Source organism: Chroicocephalus ridibundus, chromosome 2 (genome assembly GCF_963924245.1).
Source record: "Chroicocephalus ridibundus chromosome 2, bChrRid1.1, whole genome shotgun sequence".
Classification (NCBI taxonomy): domain Eukaryota; kingdom Metazoa; phylum Chordata; class Aves; order Charadriiformes; family Laridae; genus Chroicocephalus; species Chroicocephalus ridibundus.
This window is the reverse complement of record NC_086285.1, coordinates 119,727,974-119,753,256: the sequence shown is the minus strand read 5'-3', so window position 1 is coordinate 119,753,256 and position 25,283 is coordinate 119,727,974. Positions and strand designations below refer to the sequence as shown.

Below are 25,283 nucleotides of genomic sequence, written 5' to 3'. Positions count from 1 at the left end.
GGCACGGTGTTCACTTTTGCTGAGACAAAAGGAACATTCTTAGGCTGAGGGGACTTTATGGGCAAGGAAGTGAAAGCAAAGTGGAGGCTGGAGAGCAAGGGAGGTGCGGGGAGGGAGAGGGGAGCTAGGAGCAGCACTGGCAGAAGAGTGATAATGTCTCTGGCAATGTGACAAGGATCATCTTTTAACTGCAGCCAGGACGAGCAAGATTGTTGCATGGGAATGACTCAAGTTGTTTCTTTCCAGACCTGAGCCTGTCCAGGTGCAAAAACTTGAATGCCTATCGCAAACCGAGGTAGTGGTGCTCTTGCGCGTAGCATCCTTGTATGTGGTGACTTCATCGCTGTGGTATTTGCTAAAGAGTAACTTTATTTTTGCAGTCCTCTAGGTTGCAAAGAAAAGCTTCTTAACATGAGTCAAAATTAAAACAAGTCCCATGAGCCCAGGCCTCACGAGCTGTCCCTCGTCATGCACATGTTCCTGTCCCCAGCATGCACAGACCCTGAAATCTGTCAGTGACACTTTCAAAGACCAGCATGTTAAAAGTTTGAGCAGAAACAGCCGTGTGTTTCAGTAGAGGGCCGTGGCTGACTGCCAGGATGGGAAATGCCAGCCTCAAGCTCCTGCCCTGAAAAAGTAATATACTCCCTCCTCTCATCATACAATGACCATGAAAGTGGTACCAGCCCACAGCCCTCCAAAGGTCCTCTTGCCTCAGGAGCATAAAAACTGAAAGAGGACAGTTTTCTAGCCCTAAATCCTAACCATATGTGACCTTGAATCTTATGGCCCCACTTGACCCACCTTGTCCTGTCTCACCTGGAAACTAAGGGCCATGACATATTCCCTTTCAAAGTTTTCCCTGGCCGTGGACCACAGTGAAGGGAGGAGAGCCACCTCTGTGTGACTGCTGCATCCTTTCAGCTCTGCCCATGAAAACACTTGCAGATCTTTGTTCCAGCCACGGCTCCTCTTCCTCTCCCCACGTGCTGGTTACTGCAAGCAAGGAAAGGGCAAGTTGGAGATATTTCCTTTGTCAAAACACATCGGAAGCAGGAGCAGACTGCAACACCACCAGCCACAGCCTCCCAGGCTGCTCCTTGGGTAGCGCAGTCATGTGCTGCCCCTGACCTGGGGCAAAGTCATGGCTGAGCCCTTAGTTCCTTTATTACTAAATAAAACATCGGAGGAGATCCTCAGCTGGAGGAAATATTCATTGCTCCTGGCCCTCGCCCACTGGTTTCTGAAAGATTACAGAAGTAGCCACATCTATGCTGTTAACACTGAATTTGGATCACACTTCTGTGGTCAAATAAATAAATATCACTGCATCCCATTTAGCTCTGTTAATGCCACATTAAGAATGGCATGTGTTTTGACATAACCACCCTTTCCCCTTTTTTTTTAAATGCCATAAATGAGGCATTAAAAGTCCCAATCCATCAAGTGACATCAGATCAGTGGACTGTGACTTTTATGACATCAGAGCAATTGATTATATGACTCTTTTATGTGTAGCTTGCTATGCAATGATTGTTCTTTTCTCCATATATTACATCCTAACATCCTGGAATAATCTCAAGAGATAAAAAGGAATCACTGTGAAGCAGTGAAGTACAGTAGTTACAGAATTGCCATAAAACTGTCATAAAAATTGTAGAAACAAAAATGCCTTTAAAGATGGCAATGTTCCATTATGGGTCCCTAGCTAATGGTCTGTAGTTGCCCTATGCATACCTTACTATATTTACTGCTTCTGGATATTTCTGTACCTTTCTCCCAGAAGCTTATATGGTTACCAAGACATGCAGGGCTGTTACCCTGCATACTGTGAGTTCTTTATCCCATTTTATCACCTCTAACAAGTCAAGTGCTGTTTGTACCAGGCTAAATTCAGGGCTTCTTTTTAAATAGCCAAAAAAAAAAAAAGAAAAAAAAAGCTGACAAAGAAAGAGAGGTATGAGCTGTTTGTTGCCATAAAATTGCTGAAAGAAAACAGATATTCTGTAGTGCTTATAAAGAAAGGTACTATTAAAATTAGATTCAAGGCACAGAATAAGTAGCTCTTTCCTGCTGAGAAGTGACATGGAAAGCTCTGCCCAGAAGACAGAGCTCCAACTGGATTTTTTACTATAAAACCACACGTGCCTGAGCCCAGTTAACATGCAAGGTGCTGTGCCATGTAGATATGTGTTTTCTTGTGCTCTCCAGGTTATCCACACTAGGTTACTACTGTGAGCAACGATCAAGCCAGTGTTTCTCTTTCTCAGGTACAAATGTGGCCTTTGTTGCTCTGTGGGAGGATAAGCCCCAACAGGCAAATGCTCTTCCCCTTGCCCTTTTTTTAATCTCAAGGCAATTTAATGGAAGCAAAGAGATGCTACAGTCATAAGGAAGGTGTAAGTCAGCCGAGAAGTTTATGCCTTGGGGTTGTGAAAGATGAGCTCTGGCAAATCTCGCCCCTGCTGCTGCGGATGTCCATGCCCCCAGCTCTCCACCCATGCACCCCGTCCCTGCCTCCGAGCAGGGGCACAGAAAGCATCATGCGCCAGCGCCCTCCCTGCTCCATCTGCCTGTGCTTCCCTGGGGGACAAGGATGGACGTACACCATTGCACCAGCCCCCGGAGGAGCCACGGAGAGGCATCTGTTCCACTACCTCTGCTCCTGCAAGGGGTGGCCTCTGGGAGAGGAGAGGGGCCAGTGACCAGAGCAGGGGCTGTTATCCCTTGAGCAACTGCAGCTGGTGCTGCTGTACATGTGAGTGGGCACCTATATATCCTTCCTCAGGTTGTCTTCCTCACTAGAGCAATACAGCAGCTTCATGAAATACCTTAACATCTTTAAAATACTTCAGGATCCTTACACAGAAGGCACTAGAGAAAAGACATATTTCTAATAAAAATTCCACGGGTAGCTGGGTGCACCAGCATCCTCTAGTCACCCTCAGAAATGACGCAGTGGGAGAAAAGCAACTCCTCTCTGGCCAGCTTTCTCCAGCCCCTCCACATGCACACACACGCACACCTGGGAGCTCCAAACCGCAGCTGGATAGGCCATTTGCTGGGGGGGAGAAAACACAGACTGTTGGCCCTTCAACTGAAATTGCTAGCAGGGGAAGCTGCAGTGAGTTCAGCAGCTTAAAAATTAAGCTCTGTGCATGGTGGCACCCCTGGGAAAACCCTGGTGCTGGGGTGGGAGGTGAGATTCTCCAGCCACTCCCAGCCTGGCTTGGTGCTCAGGTGGAGCAAGGACCTGGAGGTGAAATACTCCATGCCCTCTTTCTTCTTTCTCCATCCCTTTTAAACAGACGCATTTTGCCAGGCTGAGAGACAATCTAAGCTATCTAAGTTGATGAACGATTAGTACTTATCCCTCTTTCAAGGTTCTGTGCTCTGTTTTATTGGGGTGAGGGGGGAAGAAATGTGTGGCTGGGACCTTTACAAGTGTCCTTTGCTGACTCCAGGGTGATTTCAAGGGCAGCTTATGGCATAGGATATTGACAACAACAGAGCCCAGCTTGAACACCCACCCTTAACTCACTCTAATTTATATGCAGACCAAGCAGCAACATTATTGTTCAGCTGGGGGCATATTTAATTGCTGAATGTTCTGCAGATGTCTTGCAGGCTGTATAGATAAAGGCATTTAAGTTGCTGACTTATAACAGCACATCTTTCTTCTTTTAACATAAAAATTCCTACCTTCTTTGATGGATGTGGAATTTTTAGGACTGAAATCCTGTGCTAGTCCTTTAGAATATTTTAGCGAATGTTAAACTCCCTAGCACCGCGAGGGAGCGGCTAAACCCTGACACCTTTTCGTCGGGGAAAAAAAATGAGCTTCATTACTGTAAAAGCAGTGCTTTCCCATGGTATGAAATTGAGGAAGGTCCATTATTGTTTCTTTAAACCCAGCAGTATGACTTGTCAGGCTCTAGCCAGACACTGAAGTGATTGCAGGGGTTTTTTTAAGTGCAAGCAGTCTGCTCGGTGCTGAATAAGATGTAGAAGGAGTCGAGAGCCTTGCCCCAAGGAGACTGCGACCCAAGGGCAGTGGTGCAAAGCATTGCTGGTGCCAAGGGTCCAGCACAGCTCCCCTTCACAGCCAACGCTGAGAGGTGGCAAGCAATACAGGATCAGGCCCGTGAACTTAAAGCTTTTATCTATTACTAGTTCATATCTTATACTTAAGGACTAAATACTGCATATTGTCTCTTTTTTCATGTTTGTTTTATTTTTTTAAATCCCTCCCAACTTTCAAGAATAATCAGGTTTAAAAACAAATGTCCCGTCTATTTTTTTAACGACACCTACAACGTCCTTCGTGGCTTGTGCTGCACGAGGACACCTCCGTCCTAGTGACATAGGTGTCTGACAATTTGTCAGGGACATAGCCATAAGTTAGGCAGAAAACCGGACTCCATTAAAAAAACATAAAAGCTGGGAGGAGGCAACTTGATGTGGCATGGCTCCTGGCGATGAGGAAGCATGAGTGCATACTGAAGCTTAGAAATAGAAAGTGATGTCCTCATAAAAATATGGCTTTAGGCTGGTGTGCCACTAGAAATTCTTCTGTCAGTTTAGAATATTTAGCTCTAAGGGATCTCTACTTTCAAATGGATCTTTTGATGCAAAATAGGCTGCACAGACGGAGATAGTGTTGAAGAAGGAAGAGTTGCATTCGCTCTCAGTTATGCTTGGCAAACTGAAGATTTTTAGATAGGCTTTTTGATCCCAAAGTATTGAGTGGGCAGGTGGGTTACCTTACCGGCGCGTTTGCTCTCCGGGCCCTTCTACCTGAAAACGGTTACTGATGCCTGGGCAGCTAAATAATACTGAAAGCCTCAACACTGCTGGTTATCAGGGGAACCTCTTTAGCCTAATTTGAAAGCTCAAAGCTCGAGGCAACTGAATTTTTTTTCGTTACAGGCTCTTTTGTGTGATGTTCCAATGCAGTATATCCAATCAATGATGCGATATCACGCACGGTACCATCATGTGGATGTTTATTCCCCCCGTGTTTTGTATTTGACTTGTTAAACTGGAAGAAGAGTTCAGGGAACAAACAGAAGAAAAAAAAAATAAAAAGCAAACTCCTCAGCTCTCCTGCTGCAGAAATTTAAAACTAGCAAAAAAAAAAAAAGCCTCAGTGCTCCAAGAGAAATGAAAAAGAGCGGAAAGTGAAAATATATACATATGTATACACATGAACAAAACATGAGCCACAGTCATGGCAATCTGGGCTCCAACGCACCAAACAAAAGGGGTTATTCCTCCAAGCAATCTTTGTGCCATAAAATTTAGGACACAACAGGGCTGGTTTATGATCACACTGTAGATTCCACTATAAAACTATACAGTCGCAGTACAGTAAATTCCACTGGACGATTAAGTCAGGGTGGTTTGGGGGATTTTTAATATTGCATCTTCAAAAAGAAGTAATGTTAAGGATAGTCTGGATGGGGGGAAGGAGACAAAACTAATTATCAAGATACTCATTCTTCCTTTCTTTTGTAATTCCTCTCACACACACCCTTCATAATTTAAGTTCATTTGGGGAAATTACAAGAATTGTGAGGATTCTTTCCACATTGATTTTTTTAACGCAAATAATAATGGGCCAGATCTTCAGATTATATAAATCAGCCCAGACCATTTCATTTGCAGCCTGCCTGTGTAAATAATGTTAAATTGATTTTATTTATTAGGGTGCCAAAAATAAAAGTAAGAGCAAGCTCCATGATGAATGATTCATTTACAGAGGACGCCTGATGCCTCCTGAGGTTTTGGCCCAGGAGAGCAGGAGGAGCTTACAGAAACTCCATCATTTTATAATACTTTTCATTCAATTTGTTATGAGCTACTTCATCCAGTCCACTGCTACAAACATAGAAGATAGTTCGGGACTAAGAATTCAAGCAGGACTAGATTATAAGATTATAAACCTTTGGAACAGAGATTTCAGCTCAACTCAAAGCAATGCTTCCATTAATTGCATTTTTCTGTGTTTACAAGATTTTACTTCCAGTCTGGTTTCTCTTTCCACTGTGTTCTGACATGAGCCACAAACCGGCATTTCTGATGCTGTAGTCCCTGGTCAGTGAAATAACTGTGACACTGAGAGTTTCTCCTTGTCATTTCACACAGTCAGTCTCAAATGAGGACTCATATTTGAACCTTAATAGCTGCGACGATGAAGCAAATGGGCAATCACAAGTGGCAGGCATCTGACAGGGCCAAGCTTCCACTACGCGCACTGAGCCATTTTCTTACAACTGGAGAAGAATCCCTTCTTTTTTGGCCTGATTGTGACGGTGTTGAGTGACAGCTGATGGTGCTGATAACCTTGTGCTGTCATTGACGTAAGCCAGGTGTGAGGCTGTTCCATCCTGCAGGACTTTATCCTGCACTTGCCATTACCCTGAAGCACTTACCAGGTAGCTGGATCTCACTTCTATTTTTGGCATCCTAAAAAATAAAATCATCTTACCACTATTTATACATTTACACGGAAGCAAAGTGTCTGGCGCACACTGACCTCAAGCTCAATGAATGCTGCTGTCCCTTTCACTGAGCTAGCTCTCTGCCATGTGAATTTTCACAGTGAGTTCACGATGAATTTAGTGCCTCCTGGAAGAAGTCATCAGTGCAGCTGTGACAGTGAGGGAGGGAGGAATGAAGCAACGCTTACACGTTCACACTGGGTGTATTAATCTCATTTAGAAGGGAAACATCATCCAAAATTAAAGGTATTGTTGATTTAGTAAAAAAATCCCTGCTAGTCAGGTGGGTATAATCAGATGGAACCTCTTTTCTCTCTTAAAGCCTTTGGCATCACAGTAACAAATCAAAAGGCACACCAAGAGGTGTTGATCAAATTCATCCAAGATGCGCAATATTTTCTTTCTTACACCTATCTGTCTCACTCTCTGTATCCACACGATTCACATCTGTTTGTCCACCTTTTAGCTGTTTTCAGCTCCTGTCATTTGTAAGCAGAGAAAGTAAATATAAGGAGGCAACAACTGCTGCTCAAGATACTCGGTTAAAAAACAGCACTCTCCAGATAGGAAGCACAGCAGAAAAGCAAAGAATTAGCATGATTAGGAAATGAGGTGAGCCAGCTAACATCTCAGCCCAGGGAGGTGGAAAGGATTGAAAGGCCTGCCCAGGTCTGCAGGGGGTCTGCAGTCCCCAGGAGCCCTGGAAATTGTGCCAACATCTGCCAAAATGCGCCTAGAGCAACACAGCGTCGCCTACCTTTTGGATTCCTCTCAAATCTGAAACGGAGCTCAACAGAACCAAAACAAAATAAAATTGGACAGTGTAGGCGTTCACCCTGTGAATGTACAGGGTATAACCAGGCACTAAGAAGCTATTAAAAAAAAAAAAAAAAAAACCACAGGTAGGGAATGTGTTTATTTGAACACCGTAGCTAAGAGATTTATCAATCTAGGTGTGTTACAAACCCTGTGCTCAAATGATGTAGCAAGTGACATTAGGAGGAATGGTTTCTATACAGTCAGAGGTAATCTGATACAGAATTACCTACAAAATTCAATACGGCAATGACAGCGACTCTTTTACCTACTCCCGGCTTATTTCGCCCGTTCATACATGACTGGTTGGGAGAGACATTTTTCCAAAACCTTGTGATCTAGACACTCTGGAAACACCAGAATGCCCACAAGCAAGAGTCTTCCCTTTTGCTGTCGTTTATTTTCACTTTGTGCTGGGGGAACTTAACGTGCATTTCTGTCAAGTCATATGGTAGCGAGTATGCTCAAATGAATGCTCAGCCTAACAACAATGTCAGAAATAACTCATTTTTTCCAAACAGCAAATTTTAATTGCCGGCTTAATCTAGTGTAATAACAATATGGAGGCTTTAGGCCTCAGTTCATCAAAGCATTTAAACATGTGCTTAAGTATCATTGCACTTAATGAGACTTAAGCCTCTCCCTGAGTGTTCAGCTAGTTCAGTGACTTGATACAGGAACTGAGGAGTAAATGTTCACTGATAAAGTCAGACCATTGATAACATGATTTCAGAAAATAGTGTCTGAATAGCTTCTGAGTGTAAAGTTTAAGAGTGCAAAGGAATTAGCAGACTGAAGGGCAAAATAAAACTCTTAAATCCAATGAATGAACTTGTCGCTATTATGAGCAGTGTCTCAAAGGAGGAGCTGATTGGCACGCTCCCATACAAAACAGAAACAGTAAAATGTAATCAAATACCATCATGCAGCAGAATCCAGCAAGTCAAATTAAGAAAACACCCTTTCAGAAGATGAGATGGTCTCCAAGTGGTAGTCAGGAAACAGGTCATCTCCCATCACTGGAGATCCCTTTGCATACAGGGATGGCTGCAGTCACCCGGAAACAGCCGATGGCTGAGCAGGGGGACAGGCACCTGGACCTCGAGAGAGCCTTCGGGCAGTCTGTGATCCAACCCAGCCATTTCAGAATACAGCATTTACATATATTCCTGCAATTTTCTCCACAGTCTGCCCAGCAGTCTTTCCGATTTTCCCATTTTTCTCTAAAAAATAAGTTATTTTAGGAAACTCAGTAGGAGAAAGCCATTCTGAATAGACTACTGATTATGTAGCTCATCATTTACAAATTAGGAAATGCTGAAGCAAGGGCTTTGTGCATAGCTTTTACTCTGTTGGTTGCTCAGAGATAGACAGAGATATGTATGTGTATATACACACATACAGATATATGCAGAGGAGAATTCAGTAGTCCTGTAAAGGAGTTCCCGTAAAGCCAGGTAATGTTTAAAACCTGAAAAAAATATAACACAACATATTTGTTGCCAGCATTAAAAGTAATATGAAATTGCAGTGTGTTTGTTTCCACAAGCTTACACTTTGGATCTGTGATACGATCTCCACAGTACAATGAATTTAGAGATCAAAACACAAATGAGAACTACAAACTTGGGGTACTTAAATCTACAGGAACTTTGCTATTGAATTCAGTTTAACAAGGAGTACAGTTGGCATGAAAATTATTTTTTCTGGGGACATGCAAATCACTGAAGTGCACCAAGTAACTCTTTGAGAAACCCAGAAGGATGGTGTGTGGTAGACAACTATTTGCAAGTTCCTCATTCCCTGAAGTGTTATGATTAAAAAAGCCAAGCATTACAAGAAAGTTTGCAACTTAAATCTTCCAGTTAGTAAAGTTTTGCAACTAAATTAAAGAATAGAAGATTTAAAACACATATGTAAAGAAAAAAATCCTGCAGGTGTATAGCTAAAGCCGTAGAGGGAAGTTGCTGCATTAACTTTACTTGAGAAAGAGATTGTGCCTTTGTGATCTTACGACATCATTTCTCACTGAAAGCTGGCAAGCGTGCAAGTGCCTTTCACAAATGTAAGTCATCTGCATGAACATAGGATAGTTAAGATGATTTATTTGGACTTCCTTCAAGCTTTTGACAAGATCCTTTACTAAAAAAAGAATCCTGTAAAAGCTGTACAGTAGAAAAGTAGTGTTGTTCTCTGTTGTAAAAAGCGGACTGGGAGACAGGAACTCCTGAGTTCTCATTGTATTTGCTTTGATCTATATGCCCTGTTCATAATAAGCCTGACACTTATTCCTTCTGTGGCTTTGGGCAAGTCATATAATCTCTCTGCCTCATTTTCTTATCTTGGGGGGTATTGCATGGATTAGTTAGTCAATGTTTGTAAAGCGGCTGAAAGAGTATTGACCCGATTCTCCCGGGGAAGCAGGGACACTCGGCTTCTTGGGAAGTCACGACCAATAAATTCTAAGGCGTGCTACAGAAAATAAATACCAGAAGAAAAATTAACACAGCCTTGACACAGACTACACCTGGTTTAGTTCAGCTTGTTCCTGAAAAATGCTGCACACAGCAACTTCTCTGGCACAGCTGTCAATGGAGCCCAGGACCTCCCCAGGGGTGTTTGGCACCTTTCAGGTTTGGGGACGTAGCTGCTGGTGAGAAAGGAGGGAGAATGGAGTGCTCCCAAAGGGGACACCGAAACCGCTCTCAACAAGTGTTTGCACTAGTGAGCTGGTAGAGGAAAATAAAGAGTGGGTGAGTCACAGTTGCTGATGGTACTCATTGTCCCATGCAGCTGAAGAGGATTGTGAGAAGCCCAAGATGAATTAAAAAGCATTGGTGTATCCTGGATTTGGGGACGACTGATGATCAAATGAAATTTATCTTGGCCAAGTATAAAGTAATAAACATTGGCGAGGTTCTCTCTGTGACCTCATTGATTTTACTTTGATTTAAGTTTGGCTTGAGTTTGCCGCACAGTCACAACCATTATGTTTCCATGTCTATCTGTATGATAGCACAGAGAAATAACTGAGAGAGGATTACTCCTGCGCTAGGCATCAGTGTGGGTCGTTTAGCTGATCATTGAGTTAAAAAGGCAAATTGAGAACATCGTTCTTGAAAACTAAGAGAGAAATCAAGAGAGACAATATCATGGCCAAGCCGTTGATAAGTAGCAGCAAACCCCCAGGCAAAGGTGAAGGAATATTTTCTCAGTATTTGTGACCTTTGCTGATCGTTTTGGAAAACTGCTTTTCTCTGTTGGCTGATGTCAGGAGAGCAAAGGTGGCTGCTGCTGCCTTAGCAAAACCCCCTATTTTCTGCTGGGGAAGAGAAGTGCAGGACACAGAGGGATAAACCAGTTTTGCCAATGTGAGTGCATCTGCAGCAGTCGTTTTTCACTTTGGAGTGGCTATTTGTGTGCACGGGTAGTGTAGCTGCAGAGAGAGGAGAAGGCAGTCAGTTGCCTTGACACAGAGCCCTGTTCCTTTCTTTGCACCAGCAACTATGCCAGCTACATCGAGCCACTGACTCTTTGCCAGCACTGTTTGCTATTATATCTGTCAGGGGAGTGTTCCTAGCGTAGATGTGGCCTTGGCAGCAACGCTTGCTTGCCTATGTGTACTTGTGAGATGATTCTTTCATGCCACCTTCCTTGAACTGTCTTTGGATTTATATTTGGTGATCACCATGTCCTTTCTTTTCTAGGAGCTCCCCTTTAGCGTGGTTCAGTCACTCACAAGAAGACTGAAGACTGGAAGAAACACAACAACAAAACCCAAAGCAGGCTAGCAGGAGGTTGGCTGACAAGGTAGGACTTCTCTCAACATCTGGCTTATGCTGGTCGGGATGGAGAAAGGTTGCCTGGAGGTATATATGGGAGTATTGCCTTTGCAGGAACTAGCACGGCAATTTTCAGCGACTCTGGCATGAGAGGGAGAGTTTTGCCAGATGGGCGTTTTTCCCTGGCAGACATTTTCAGCCTTAGCCTTTGCCTCAGGAGATGACTGTGTCTATTTTCACAGGCAGTCAACTAAAATCCTCTTTAAACTTATAGGTCTCTTCATGTCCCCCCAGCAGCTGTGACAGGACCAGCAGGGCATGGATTAAAATATCGATGAGCTTTCTGGCAAGCCACTGTTTTCAACCAGGAAGGGAACGAATAAGAGTAAGATGTGGTTGCAAGGTTCATCCCCCTCCTGACTGCTATCACTACCCGAAAACTCACTGCTGCCTATTACTGCTCAGTGTTCACAAGTTTCTTGTACGAAACAAGGTAGTGGGACATTACTAAAACACGAAAATTACCCTTATAATTGCAGCTGCGATATATACACTACATGTCGAACCAAGAACAAAGCACATAGTACCTTAGCATTTAGGCACCTTTCCTCCTTTGCATAAACTCATCCATCAAGTATGGCCAGAGTAGCCCAGGTCCTATAATTCCTTGCAAACGTGGGAAATGACAATGATGTAAAATCGGTATGAGGTGAAAAACTGCTGCTTTTCAGGAAGTGGCTAGGAGAAAAACATCATTGATTTAAAAGTTGATTTCTCCAAATTTTTCCAAACAGAAAAGCAGAGCTGCTTTCCGCAGATTCCTATTTCTACAAAGAGAGAGATTTGTAGCAAGGAGATGCTAACATCAGTTTTTCAAAACTCATGCATAGTATTGACTGCTTAGGATAATTTCTATCACACAGAAATATATCACAAACTAGAATACACTTTTGTTTTGGAAAAGGAATGTTCCAGACAGTTGCTGCTTCTTTAGCAGAAGAGTAGTGAGTATCTCTTTTAAATATCCTTTTATGTGCTCTACAGTGAGTCTAGAAAATTAGTCTGGTTCCAAAACCTGTGAATCACTCATTATAATCATTATTCGTATGTCTAAAACCTTGGAACGGACTGTTTCTGAAGGGTGGATGTAGTAACAGCCCTGTTCAAATTCTACAATCTGCCGCTTTCTTTATGCAGGTCAGCTGCTCGACAATCCCAGACCAATATACACACTCTCAGACTTCGGGCTATTCAAAACATAGGTAAAAATCCAGATTTCACAGCTTGAGTTTCTCTTGTAGCCGTATTTTGTATCCCTCTGAAAGACTTCCTCAGTTGAATAGGATCGTTTATTGGATAGAAATTCATACTTCAAATACATATCTCAATGTATTTCCATATTATGCTATTATCTCACATTTTCTGGAAGAGTGTGTTTAGAAATATAGCTGTATGGAAAGGGAGTATTGCACCATCGGTGCCAATTTTCTCTCTGAAACTCATGGTACAGTTGAGTAATGCTTCTGAGAATGGTGGGTTTAATGTCAAAAATCTGGGAGGGAAGGTTGTTTGTGTGTTTTGTTATTTAACAACACCAAATACCTCTGCTTATTGTCTCTATGTGTATAGGTGTGTTCAGGGAATAATTTTTACAGGTAGGAAAGCTGAGAGATTCTGACACCCAAAGGATACACAAAGAGATACACGAACATAAATTTCTATGGTGCCCTGAAGGTACTTCCATTGTATTATAGCGCTTCTCGTGAGCAGTTTTGGCTCAGGCAGTAGAACCGTGAAGCAAAGCTGAGTGGTTCTGGTCTAGATGAACTGAGAAGGAGGTAGATTATAGTACCTCTAGAAGCTGTGGTTTTTGTTATAAGGTACTGGAATATAAAATAGCAAAGAGAAGTTAATCAAATGCTTATTTTTCTCCTTAACAATATTTCCCTACGCCCCCCAACACACACACATATACACAAACGCACACACTTTACCCTCTTCTCCTCAGCGTAGTCTTTTAATTAGAATGAGTTGAGCAGTTAAATTGGAACAATCTTAGAGCAATTTGTACAATCTTATGAGATACATTATCAGTTATGCCCTGAATTCTGCTTACTGTAGCTGAACAGTTAGACCAATTGAAGTTTCGTCCATGTTCAGTCCTGCTGATCCCACATGATCCAGCCCAGAAAAGCTTACAGTGACCATAAGGGGTACATTAGTCCTTCTGCAAAGCATACTTACTAATCCGAATAAAACATCTGGCTTGCACTGGGAGGAGAGGTTTTGAATGTGCATAGGGGAAATCCAGTCAAAGTAAAGGACAGCAGAGGCAGAGGCGAACTCTGATTTGTTCTCTGGCCTCACAGGTTGCACAGAATTGGTCTTCTCCCACCCATTTTGCATCAAAGGCAGATTTTCCTTGCAACGAATGCCTGAAGGCAGGAAACAAAGCCAGCGTGGTACTATCCCGTTGCACCCCTCAGAAAGCCTCTGCAACCATCGAGCGAGCCAAGGGGCTGTTTCTCAGGGGAAGGAATAACTGGGGAGGGAAGAGGGAAGCAGAGAATGTCAGAGAAATTAAGAGAATTTCCCAAAGTTCATTATAAATGCGTATACACACAGGAGGCGATGACACCAGGGCTCACATTTTCAGTCCTGCAGACTCAAAGGCAAACTTCTAAGCCCTTCTTTGTCTACTTGTCCACAAGGGTCATGATTTGCTAGAGGTCTTAGCATCTTGAGCTCCCATTGCTGGCAGAGGGATTTAAGGCTGCTGAAGGCTTCTGAAAGACAGCCATGGAAGAGCCCCAAAAACCTGAAGAGAGGCTTTCTGTGAAACTACTCTGTGGTCCCTTGAATACCCATACGGCCTGTAAGATTATCCATATCTTCACAAGGGACCCAGAAACTCACAGGAGATTTTGGCACACTAAAACGTGACGTTTCTGGAGAAGAATGTAGTTCAATCTGAGAGTTCTCATACCAATGATAAAGTTACATAAATCAGTTTCATCTTCCACTCCAGTGATGCTGTTTCTCTTTAAAACATCTACCACACCCACAGACTTTCTGGTCTTTCTCTCTGAAGCAGACAACTGAGTGGGCATGGAGTTCAGGAGATTTTGGTGCTGTGATGCAGAGAGAGACAACACCCCGTCTCACAGCGACTGGCATGTCATGTCTGGGCAGCTGAGGGCAGAGCTGAGGGATCCATACGAAAACCCATTCCTACTTTTGTTTCTATGTGCATTTGCATTGCCTAACACAGAGACAACTTCACACCCAGGAACTGTAGTGGGATATGGAAATACTTTCCAGGAACTGTAGTGGGATATGGAAATACTTTCGTTCAGCTTCTATTTTTCAGCTGAGTGAAAGGGCATATGTGCAATAAGTACAAGTGGGACATAGAGACTACTTAGAAACAAGTACTTGTTGCTGCATCATTTCAGCCACCTTTCTGTAGCAGAGCTGTGGCTTTATTCCCCGTTATTCTCACAAACATAGAAGGGATGGGGTCGCCTGGTTCATTTCACAGTTAAATAACAAAATCTGTTTCTTCAAATGCTGCATCAAAATGTTGCTGGTCACAAAGAAAAAATACCTTATTTTTAACACTCCTTGGGGGAAACAAATCTGGAGAAACTGTGTTCATAAATCTTCAAATGCAATGTAAAATCCTTTCTATTCTTCAAAAAAGAGCCACCGACAAAATATCTAATGCAGGCAACTGTTGCTAGCTTTTATTTCCACACTGAGATGCTCTTCTTAATATTTTTGAAACAAGATTGCTACACGCATGAAACTTATGGAACTGCAGGAGGGAATTCTGAGAAGAAGGTCAAGCTGACACGAGGGCCTTCCTGAGAAGAGCCCCTGTACTTGTTTCCAGACAGGATTACAGCTAAATCAGGAATAATGCCCTTTAGCAAGGGGACACATACGATCCGCAGCCGTTGGAAAACCTGCCTCTTCAGAACCTGCAATTTTCCAAACTGTTAACATTGACAATGATACGGCAAAACTACTATAGTTTTCCAGAGGCTAATTATGAACAGGTGACGATTTGAGGAAAAAAATTCAGAAATCAAATATTGAGCTCAGTTTGAGCTCATTAAGGTTGCTATTCAGCGTCAGTAAAATATTCATAATGCACAAACACAATGTAGTTTTATGTAAACCTGTTTAAAAAAAGATAACTCCAAGTAAAACAGAGCAGAATTTGGTTTAATGTGTTCTCCTTTGTATGCAAATTACCTCCAAGCAGTTAATAAAGGTAAACCTTGCTAACTTATTTAGGGATATGTGACAGCTCTTATGGGTTATACTGATCTCTTGCGAACTTTGCTGACGTCAAAAATACACCCTTAGATCGGAGTACAGCCACACCAGGAGTAAATTCAGGCCTGAGCTGAGGCAAGGAAGGCTGCAGGGAAGGAAGGATAAGCAAAGCCAAGGGTTTTTCCTCTCCTCTCCTGGGAAAGTGCTATGGAAATGTTTAATTTGCACGTGAAAAGGTGCAGATAGGACTTTAGTGTAGCAGTTAACATCGACTCCTTTGAGAACGCCTCCATTTTATTCACCTGTGTTTGTATTTTTGACCACCGTGTAGAGGAAAGGCCAGGCTGCAGTCCCGTCATAATATGACAGAGGACAAACAACAATTTCTACCCAAAATGTTTTGCAGCTGCTCCAGCGGGGATTTGCCCTGTCCCACGGAAGAGATGTGAGACTTAAACCCATGATTTTATGACTCGGAGATGAAAGTTTTACCAAATGAGCCTTCTTGAGGTAATAAATGCATTTTCTTATTTCTTAAGAAAATACACCTTTTCTTAACCATTGCTGACATCATTTGATAAACTCCTTGCTGCAGGTAAAATAACAGTACAAGGATATTTTCCACATTTTTAAAGGATGCCACATTGTTATTTTTCTTCACCTTTCTCCATAATAGCCACTTGCTAGCTTAAAATTAAAATTTGTTCCTTTGCTGACTTTTTTTCTTCTCTGTATTATGCAGGTCACTAATGAGTGCCAGGCTGCTGGCATTGGCTTATTTACTTATTAGAAGGAGAAGAGCAGTGAGGCATTTAAAACAGTCACGTACAAACAGCCACACTTCTTTTTTTTTCTTTTTTTTTTTTTTTTTTTTTGCGGTGACACACTGTAAGACAAAAATAAAGTTAGGTCAAGACACAGGTCTACTGAACTCGTAAACTGTTCATTTCATCTGGATGGAAAACTTCAAAAATGTTCTTTACCGCATTTTAATTGACAAGCTGTGAGAATCTTTATGCTATCAATCCAGATTTAAGTACTTACTTAAAAATTACTCCATTGCTAAGGCTGCGTAACTTTAGTAATGGCTGCAATGACCCTGTCCCACCCAAACCCAGCCGGAGAAGGCATAAATGGTTGAGGAGAGTTTTTCCTCTTGCGTGCTACTAGCTTTTGGAAGAATATTAAAAATTAAATTTGAAGATGAAGCCATATTGAGTGTTTCTTGGGGCACGTAAACTTAGTTTTCCTGTCAACCACTCCTGGTTAATTAACCTAACATATTCGTGCTCGTTATACCGCAATAATAAAGCATTCGCAAATGGTGCGATCCCTACGTGAGAAGTCCTACCATGTTATTATGCTTATCATTTGAAGAGAAGAGGAAGGACAAAGAGAATGTATTGGGTTGGATGTATTTTTAAGCAAGAGAATTAGTCATTCTTTAGGCTGCAGCAACTGCCTTAGGAGAAAAAGGCGATTGTTATATTTTGCATTGCTTTCTTTAAAATACTAAAACCATAAAATAAAAAGCTAATTGTAGGTATTCGCTGGACACGTCTGGTTCCATTCAGGGGCTTTATTGGGCAGTTTTGGCCTCGCAGCCTGGTCTTTTTCATATGAAATGTCAGCAAAGACTCTGAATTAATGGACTGTGAAGTGCTTAGAAACATACCGTTTCACAAAAGTGTACTGCGAGGATGTGACACTAATGGGAGGTGACCCATGGGTTTATGACAAAATAGCCCACTCTAACAACAGCAACAAAAAAAATAATACGGCTTCTATACACGGTGGCGTTGAAGAAAGCAATATAGAGCGGAGTGGGAGGTAAAGAATGGTAGAATAAGGGAATAGCGATAAATAATAAGATTTGTAAATCATTTGGTTATCCCCGGTTTTCTTTTCTTCAGGAAAAGGGAGCTGCAAACTCCCGGCTGCAGAAGAGGAAAAAGGCAAGGCTCCAGTTCAATTGGATAATTGGAGAAGGAAAGTTAGTAGCATTTGCGAGCGATGTCACATGAACCTCAGTGGTAAATTCCTGGATTTGCTTACATGTATTTGTTTTCTTTTAATTTTGCTGCTTTAAAAAAAAAATAAAAATAAAAAATGCAGTGCAACTCCTTCAATCTTTCTGCAATTCTGCATGGTTGAGCATTTGAAATGAGTTTGTGTATCACCCCCAGGCATTGATTCAGACTTGATTGGGGCAAAGCAGACTCCATGTGCTTATTTTTATACACGTCATTTGGGAAGTTATATAGCCAAGGGAACAGAAAATGTGTTGCTCCACTGCCAAATTATCACATATCCCTCGATCAAAACGGGAGGTGATCCTAATCAACAAGTTGTGCGACCTTAGTGCAATGGCAATGTCAGGTCAACTCGGGAAAGTGAAGAGACAGATCTAAATACAAATAAAAAGAAAGAGAGAGACAGAAAGAAAGAAAGAAACAACCAACAATCCTTATAATTATCATCATCTGCTGCTTTTCCCTCTTCTGGCAAAGAAACACTCCATCCATTTGCAGAAATCGCCCGCGGAAACGTTACATCAAAACTAATCACAACGATTAAAATCAGCTTTTCTGTGCAAGAGGAGAGTAAAAAGCAAGTTGGAGGCTGGAATGAGACTGTTTTTTCCACCAAAAAAATCCGAAAAAAAAATACACGCGATATATATATATATATATATCTATATGCACGTTTCGAAGGAGATCAATTTTATGCCCGTGTGATCAGTTAATTTAATTTAACTTTTATTTCGGAGATTGATTCCGACTGGAGGTAGAGACATGAGCTAATTGTATCCTGATCCTTGCCTTGAGGGGTTTCAAAGCCCTGGAGCAACTATTCTCTGTATTTTGCTCTGTCTACCTTAGCCAAGCTATTGCATTTCTCTCTGGTGTAGCGAGGAGAGCAGACCGCTGCCGGGAGAGAGAAATATCGGAAGTGTGAGTTGGGGGTGGGGGGTGGGGGGAAAGGGGAGAAAAGGGGGAAAAAAAAAAAAAAAAAAAAGAAAAAAAAAAAAAAAAGAGGGACACTTTTGCGGCTCCGATGTTCCAGGTAAGGGCTGCTCCTCGGGATTGTTGTTGTTTGCAGCGAAGGGTGCGGAGGGAGTCGGGCGCCTCTCGCTTCCACGCATGTGCCGGGGCGCTCGCAACCCCAGTTGCGCGGGGACGCGGCGCGGCCGCTCTCGCCCGCCGCGCTCCCCCGCGCAAACCCGCGCAGCGCCGCGGGGAGGCGGGGAGGGAGCGGAGGGAGGGAACGAGGGGGGCTGCGCGGCGGCGGGTGGGGGGGCGCTCCTCCTTTTCCCCACCGCCTCTCCGAGGAGGGGGTGATTTTTTTCGGGGGGGGGGGGGGTGTGGAGGGGAAAGGATTTATTTAATTTAAATTTGTCTATTTTCGCGCGGGTGTGTGGTGTGCGCGGCTGGCATTGTTCTCCGTCGGGCTGCAAGGAGGGGGCCGCCATTGTGTGTGTGAGGAGAGAGCGGGAGGCACCTTTCCCCCCCCCTCGCCTCACACACACCCCCTCCACCCCCGCACCGCCGTCCCTCCGCCGTGCACCTCCTCCGGAGCTTCCCCGCGGCGGGCTTTGTTGCCGGGGCGGACAAGGGAAAGGCAGCCCCGCGGCCCTTTTCCCCACCGGGCTAGCGGCAACGGTGGCGGCGCCTCGGCCGCGGGGGCTGAGGCGCCGCCACCATTGCCGCCAGCCGCCGGGGCTGAGGCGCACGTTGGCGGCCGTTGAGGTGACTGAGGCGCCCGCGACCGTTGGCGGCCGTTGAGGTGACTGACGCGACCGTTGGCGGCGGGACGGCGCTTACCCCCCCCACCCCGGGACCGGTCGCCGCTGCCCCCGGTGTCCGACGCCGTCCCGGAAGAGAGGGAACGTGGTCCGCCGCCTCAAAAAACAAAAAGGAAAAAAAAAAAGGAAAAAAAAAAAAAAAAAAAAAAACAGAAAAAGGAGGAGAAAAAAAACCAACCACAACCGTTCGCCGCCTGTTTCCAATCAGCGAGATACAAGTTTATTTGAGCGCGCCCTGCGGGCACCTAGCGTGCTGGGATTGTTGGGGCAAATTAAAAATGGGCGAAACGCTTCTCCCTTCTCCGGCGGCAGAGGCGGGGATGGCGGGGGGGGGGGGGGGGGGGGGCTGGCCAGAGGCCTGCGGGAGCTTCCCGCCGGCCGGCGGGGGAGGGAAAGGAGCCAGAACCGCCCCGCTGCACCTCCGACCATCGCACGGTGTGAGATGGCGGGGGAGGGGGGGGGGGGGAGGGCAGCAGGCGGGTGCGGGGCTTGATGGCCCGACTGATGATTTTTGTTCTCTGTCACAAGAACGGAGCGAGAAGCTGCGCCTGAAAAGCAACTTTCCATCTTTCATCTCCCCCCCCCCCCCGCTTCCCGCGACCGCCGGGGGCTGCGAGCGGGGAAACTGCGGGGCGACCTGAGGAAGTTGGTGCCTGGGAACAACGAAAAAGTGGCAATTTAATGCCACTTGTAACGTTGGGTTCAGCAGCGGCCGTGCAGGGATGCTGGCTGGCCCCGCGGGTCGGAGGCGCTTGGCGAAACTTCCCTTCGCCTGTTCAAAATGACTGCGGTGATTTTGGTGTATTAATGACGCCCGAAGCGCAACGCGAAATGTTCTAGCACACGCTAGAGGTCCCTCTCAGAGCTGTCAGACGTTAGGGTGTTTTCAGGTTGGGTTGTTCTGTATTTTTTATTTTTTTTTTCCCCATTTTCACTGTTTGAACAACATTGACTATTGCTGCAAATACCAGCGCAGTGTACATTAATCAAATAAGGGTGAAGAAGGTTTTGCGACGTTTCTGTTTTGTGCCCTTGTTGCATGGGCATCAGTGGGTCAGTTAATGTGCACATTCCTCTGCGCTCTGAAAAACGAATCTAAACGGGATTGATTTCATGCAGTGATTTATGAGTTTTGTTTGAAATATCCTCACAGTTTGTTGTTGTTGGGGCCAAGTTCCAAATTTCGTACTTGGTTTTCTTGTGTGAATCGTGCCATGGAAGTAAACAGCCTAAAACTTGAATAAGGATTCCAGGCTATGGCTTGCACTTTTGAAAAGAGAAATACGCAAGCAAGCAGAAAAGCTGAGTATTAAAATTATAAAGCGTCAATAAAGGTGATGGAGGCAACTAAAAGTGGTTGATCCCCAGCAATTTTCATATCCAGACCATGTTACGGAACTAACCAGTCCCCCCAGTCTTCATGTATTACAAGCAGCATTATCACCATTTTACGGATGGAGAAACTGAAAAATAAAAAGAAGGTCACTGACTTGCCTAAAGCCATATAGCAAATAAAAGATAGATCTGGAATCAGCTAGGACAGATTTAGATCTCTTGCTGATATGCACTGCTTTAGCCATTGATTTCAGGGGAATTCCTCTGGATTTAAGTCAGATTCGGACCTTAGGTGCTGCGCTTTCCCTTAGAAATACTGCCTTCATCTAAATTTGGTTTCGAATGCAACTGAATTAGATGCAAGATTTTGGGGGGAATATTTGGTGTACATCTAATTTTTAAAAGACAAATACTGTGAAACTTTAGGACTGTGTTGGCTTTTGATTATTCTTCCCCCTCCCCCCCCTTACAATTTCATTTGTCACATCAGCGTACTTCCCTAGTTGGTTTTTGGTATTGTTTTTTTTTAATGAACAATTTCCTCATGTCTAGTGCAGCTTTTGTTACTGGTTTCCGAGAAGCGCTTCTTACTGGATGTCTCTGAATGAAGCCTTCAGCTTTAGGTCGAACCAACCTGAGAACAAATCGTTTTGCACGAGGAAGACTTCCAGTCATTGTGGACCTCACTCAGGCAGAAATGAAAAATGGCATGACTATCGTATACAAAAAAGCCAGCCTTTCCCCTGCGTAGAGGAAAGGCTGCATGTAGAAGACTTGCTCACATAGGCTCTTTATTGGATTATGATAAGTTTATGTATGGAGAAAATGCGATGTGAAAGGAAATATTCACTGATCATAACAAATGCGAGTGCATTATTCAAAGTGGGGTCTCTCACAATTAACGAAATATCAAATCTGCCAGTCACAGTCAGACAGCCTTTCACATGAGCCTAGCTGGGAAGGAATGATAATTTCTGCTTTCTGTATTCCAACCACTCTAAAAACATTTTCAGGACACCATAAAACAGATGCAGATGCACAGATTGTGATTATGGTGCTTTACTGTTCATTTATTAACGTGTGCTGGTATATACAAACTGCCACCACTAAAGCATGATGTAAAGTTCCTGCGTTCGTAAAATGCTGGCACTTCAGGGAGCTGATAGTCCCTCAGTGTTGCTAACACCCCTGCAGGGAGGGTCCGACCCCCATCATAATGTATGGGGATGTAGACATAGAACATGGCTGTAATTAAGAATATTCTCCCCCGCTGTCCCAACAGGACTTGTATGTCTCTGAATTAGAAAGCATTTGGGAGGGAATTCACCCCACACAGTGTATGCGATTTGTCTAAGACCATGTGCTGACTCACTGGCTGAGCCGAGTTTTAAATGCCAGAGCTTTAGCCCCCTTTCTCATGTTCTGTGCAGTTAACTACTGTGCCTCGCTTGCAATGTGTGTTCAATTCTTCTCTGGTACCAGAGGAAAAATTATGTCGATCAGAAGCAAATTCTAGCAGAGATGCCTGCTGTTACTTATTTTGGATCCTTTTACACTGCTGCAGCAGAGCCAAGTTGGATCTCCTTCCAGGAAACAAATTTAGTTAGTTGTTGTTTTTTTCTGACAGAAACATAATTCTTACTTTAAATGGAATCTCTTCTGTTGGTCGGCATTGCACTTATGTTTTCTTTTTACAGCCTGGGTAGAATTCATCTCTGGTGTAGTGCCATTGACTTCTGTGTTGTTTCACAAAGAATTAATTTGCCTTCCTGTATTAAAATACAGATTTCTGTTGTCCTACTTTTCACAGAATACAACTTCTTTTTTTTTTTTTTCAGTTTGAAGGAGAAAAATATAAAATGCACATCTTAATTTCTGTTTTGTCCAACTTTACTACTTGTGCAGGCAGAGGTACCTCTTCTTTCACTGCTTCTCTGGTAAATTAAGTTGAATGTGAAAATACATTTAGAGAATGTCTATAGGCGGGAGGAGGGAGTAACTACTATCTTCCTAGCTGATAATACGTTCAAAAAAAATTAATGTATGTGAAAGCCATTAGCACATTCCATATTGATGATGTATGTTGTGGCTTTAATAACCTTGGGTTCTCCAATGTGTATTTTAATCATGCTTTTGATCCAGAAATCAAATAAACAACATCCCATATCCAACTGAACCAAAGCTGATGCTGTTGCATGTTCAGCTGTTGTAAGCCCATGTTTATGAGATGAATGGCTCACCTGATAACCTTTTCCTGATAGCTCCTCATCTGGCTGGCTACCCCCACTGGCAATGGAAGTTACCGGTTTGATGTGGTTGGCAGGTTAGCGCAGATGCGGCTTTGCAGGTGGTTTGTATGCAGCCGAAGTCTACGGGTGAGGGATACGAACCTTAGAAGTGCTTGTTGGGGCAAAGGACAGCTCATCCTGACAAATTATTTAGTGGCTTTTACTCAACTGGTTTTCCTTGCCCAATGCACTCATGAATAAGGAACAACCTTTTAAAAAAACCAAAAGTAACACTGTTCTGTCTCACCCCAGTTAATGGCTCTTTCTGCTTCTCAAACGAGACCTTTACAACTGTGGTCATTCCCCCTCAGCCAGCATTTCTGACTCATTTCTACCTCAAACCTCAGGTTCAGTATAGGCATCTATAGGTTTTCCTTAATTTTCACTGACGTAATTAAGGATGATTTGCAGGATAGCCAACGTAGGACTGGAACTGGTAGTACATAGGCTCAGGCGCGTGCACCCCACTCCTGAGTCTGTGATTGTGGTTGCCTCTATCAAACAGGCAGCTGGTGTGGGGGCAAAACTGTCTCCTACTGCTGTAGTCGGTTTTGCCAGACCTCGCCTGTCACAGCTTTTAGTTCTCACGGAAGGACTGCGAAGCCACATTGTGATTTGGTCAGGCAGAAATGATGGGAGGTTGTCTCAGGCAAGGTATTTCCAGCAGACATGAGGAAATACTAATACTTCCATGGAAGCCACAGGTGAAACTTGATCTAGAGCAGAGTGTGGAGCTCTGAGCATCCATCTTTGAGAAAGGTGAGCTTAAGCTGGAACCGCAGCTAGAATGATTATCGGGGAATGGAGCGTCTGTCTTGTGAAAGGAGATTAGGAGAGGCTTGAATGTCCACGTTAGCAAAGTGTAGTCAGCAAAGTGATATAGCTATTCCCTATAAATACACACAGGTAGTGAATCCCAGAGAGAAGAGAAGTAACTGTTCAAGATAAATGACAATAAACGTGGGTATAAACTGGCCCTGTTTAGGTAATAGTTTCCAGGAACACTTTCTGATACAGTACCTAGAAGATCCAGCATTGAAAGTGAGACCTTGAATTTGGTAATTCTCTGCTTTGGGCATGTCTTTAAAACCTGGTCTACTTGGAGAATATTTACAAAAAGAAGCACTGCCAACCCTTTACCTCAGTGACCTTACCTGCACAGTCCCAATAGGCTACGGTTGACTAAGCTTTTTCATCAACATTTCTGTCAGTGGAGGAAAGCTTTAGGTTTTTTTAAAGGAAAAATGCATTTTAATATATATATATATAATCTGTCAAAAAGCAACTTGAGATTCTTTAGCAAAACTGAAACCAGACCTTTCTCACACCTGAAAAACACTACTTATTTTGAATTTTCATTAGATGGAAATTTGAAAAAGACCATCTGACAGAAAAAAATGAAAAAAAATAACCTGAATTTTTCACATTAAAAAATCCTCAGTCAAGGTCTGTTTTTATGATCAGTTAAAATTTTGCCTAAGTGTTTGGCAACAGGAGGGATTTCTGATTTGCTCTTTAGATATTTTTCTCTCATCATTTCTCAGTTCCAGCTGCAAAACTATTTCTGTAGTTCTTCATTTATCTCCTAGTTAGACCTTTAATGCTTACAGTTTTCCTCTGATTTATTTACTGGCATTCGCTTTATTTTCATGATACTGTGTAGCAAGGAGAGGAGAGATTTAACAAAGAAACATGAACAAAGAGCCCTTTTCTCTTTTCCTCACCTTCTTACAAACATTAACTTAAAACCATCCTCTTCATCATCCAATCACCCAACAAACTTTCTGTGCGCTCGTTCACTTGCATACCCAGCTTATAACTCCTGGTGGGGAAGGACTGTCTCTCCTGCTGCAGCAGGGCACTGCAGGTATTCAACAAGTAATTAATAATAGCTCCTGCTATCAGTGTTGCCAGAGGAGCAAAGGAAGAGAGGAGAGGAGTGGCAGACATTGAGAACATATAAATAACTGTTGGAAACCACAGTATCCAGGGGCTGCTGAAGTAGCTCAAAGTTAAGGCAAAGTGCTCTTATGAAATAAAAACAGGTTTATTTCCCTGTGTGAACTGAACTTGGCGGCATTTGATGGAAGAGGCGCTGTGCATATCAGCTCTTACAAAGGGAGTCCAGGCCCATCAGCGTGATCCCACAGTCATAAGGGAGGGAGGGAGGAGTGCTGTGGTTGCCCAGACCCAGGGGAAGGAATAAAACGGCTGTCTCTGACTAAAATACCGATGCTGGTCTCCCCAAGGTGTACTGCTCTCTAAATAACCCAGGACTCACCTGGAGGTTTAGTTAAGATGTCCTAAGGGAGATTGATTGATGGTCCATGCATTCAGCACCGGGAAACAGTGCTGAATTATTCAGAGGATCATTATAATTTCTGTAGCCTGTTATGTACCCATTATACCAAACACTTTTCTAAACACTGAAGAGACATAATCCATGCACTAAGGACCATTCACACAAGGT

General features: G+C 43.4%; 1 protein-coding gene and 1 long non-coding RNA gene across 3 annotated transcripts in view; both read left to right on the top strand.

The window, feature by feature from the left end:
- The first annotated feature begins 11,040 nt into the window (after positions 1–11,040).
- Positions 11,041–17,460, top strand: LOC134510752 (uncharacterized). The gene is made up of 3 exons (XR_010069719.1): positions 11,041–11,129; positions 15,792–15,895; positions 17,299–17,460. It is a non-coding gene; the product is annotated as an uncharacterized LOC134510752 (long non-coding RNA).
- A 745-nt stretch (positions 17,461–18,205) lies between these two features.
- Positions 18,206–25,283, top strand: part of KCTD1 (potassium channel tetramerization domain containing 1) — a 106,733-nt gene continuing 99,655 nt past the window's right edge. Inside the window, exon 1 of one of the 2 annotated variants that reach the window (XM_063326759.1) lies at positions 18,206–18,339. Coding sequence is in view for 1 of the 2 variants with exons in the window: in XM_063326757.1 (XP_063182827.1) it covers positions 18,443–18,451 (9 nt within the window). In the remaining variant the exon portion in view is untranslated. Of the gene's footprint in view, positions 18,340–18,389; positions 18,452–25,283 lie in introns of those variants that run through there. The other variant, XM_063326757.1, reaches the window with a different exon arrangement.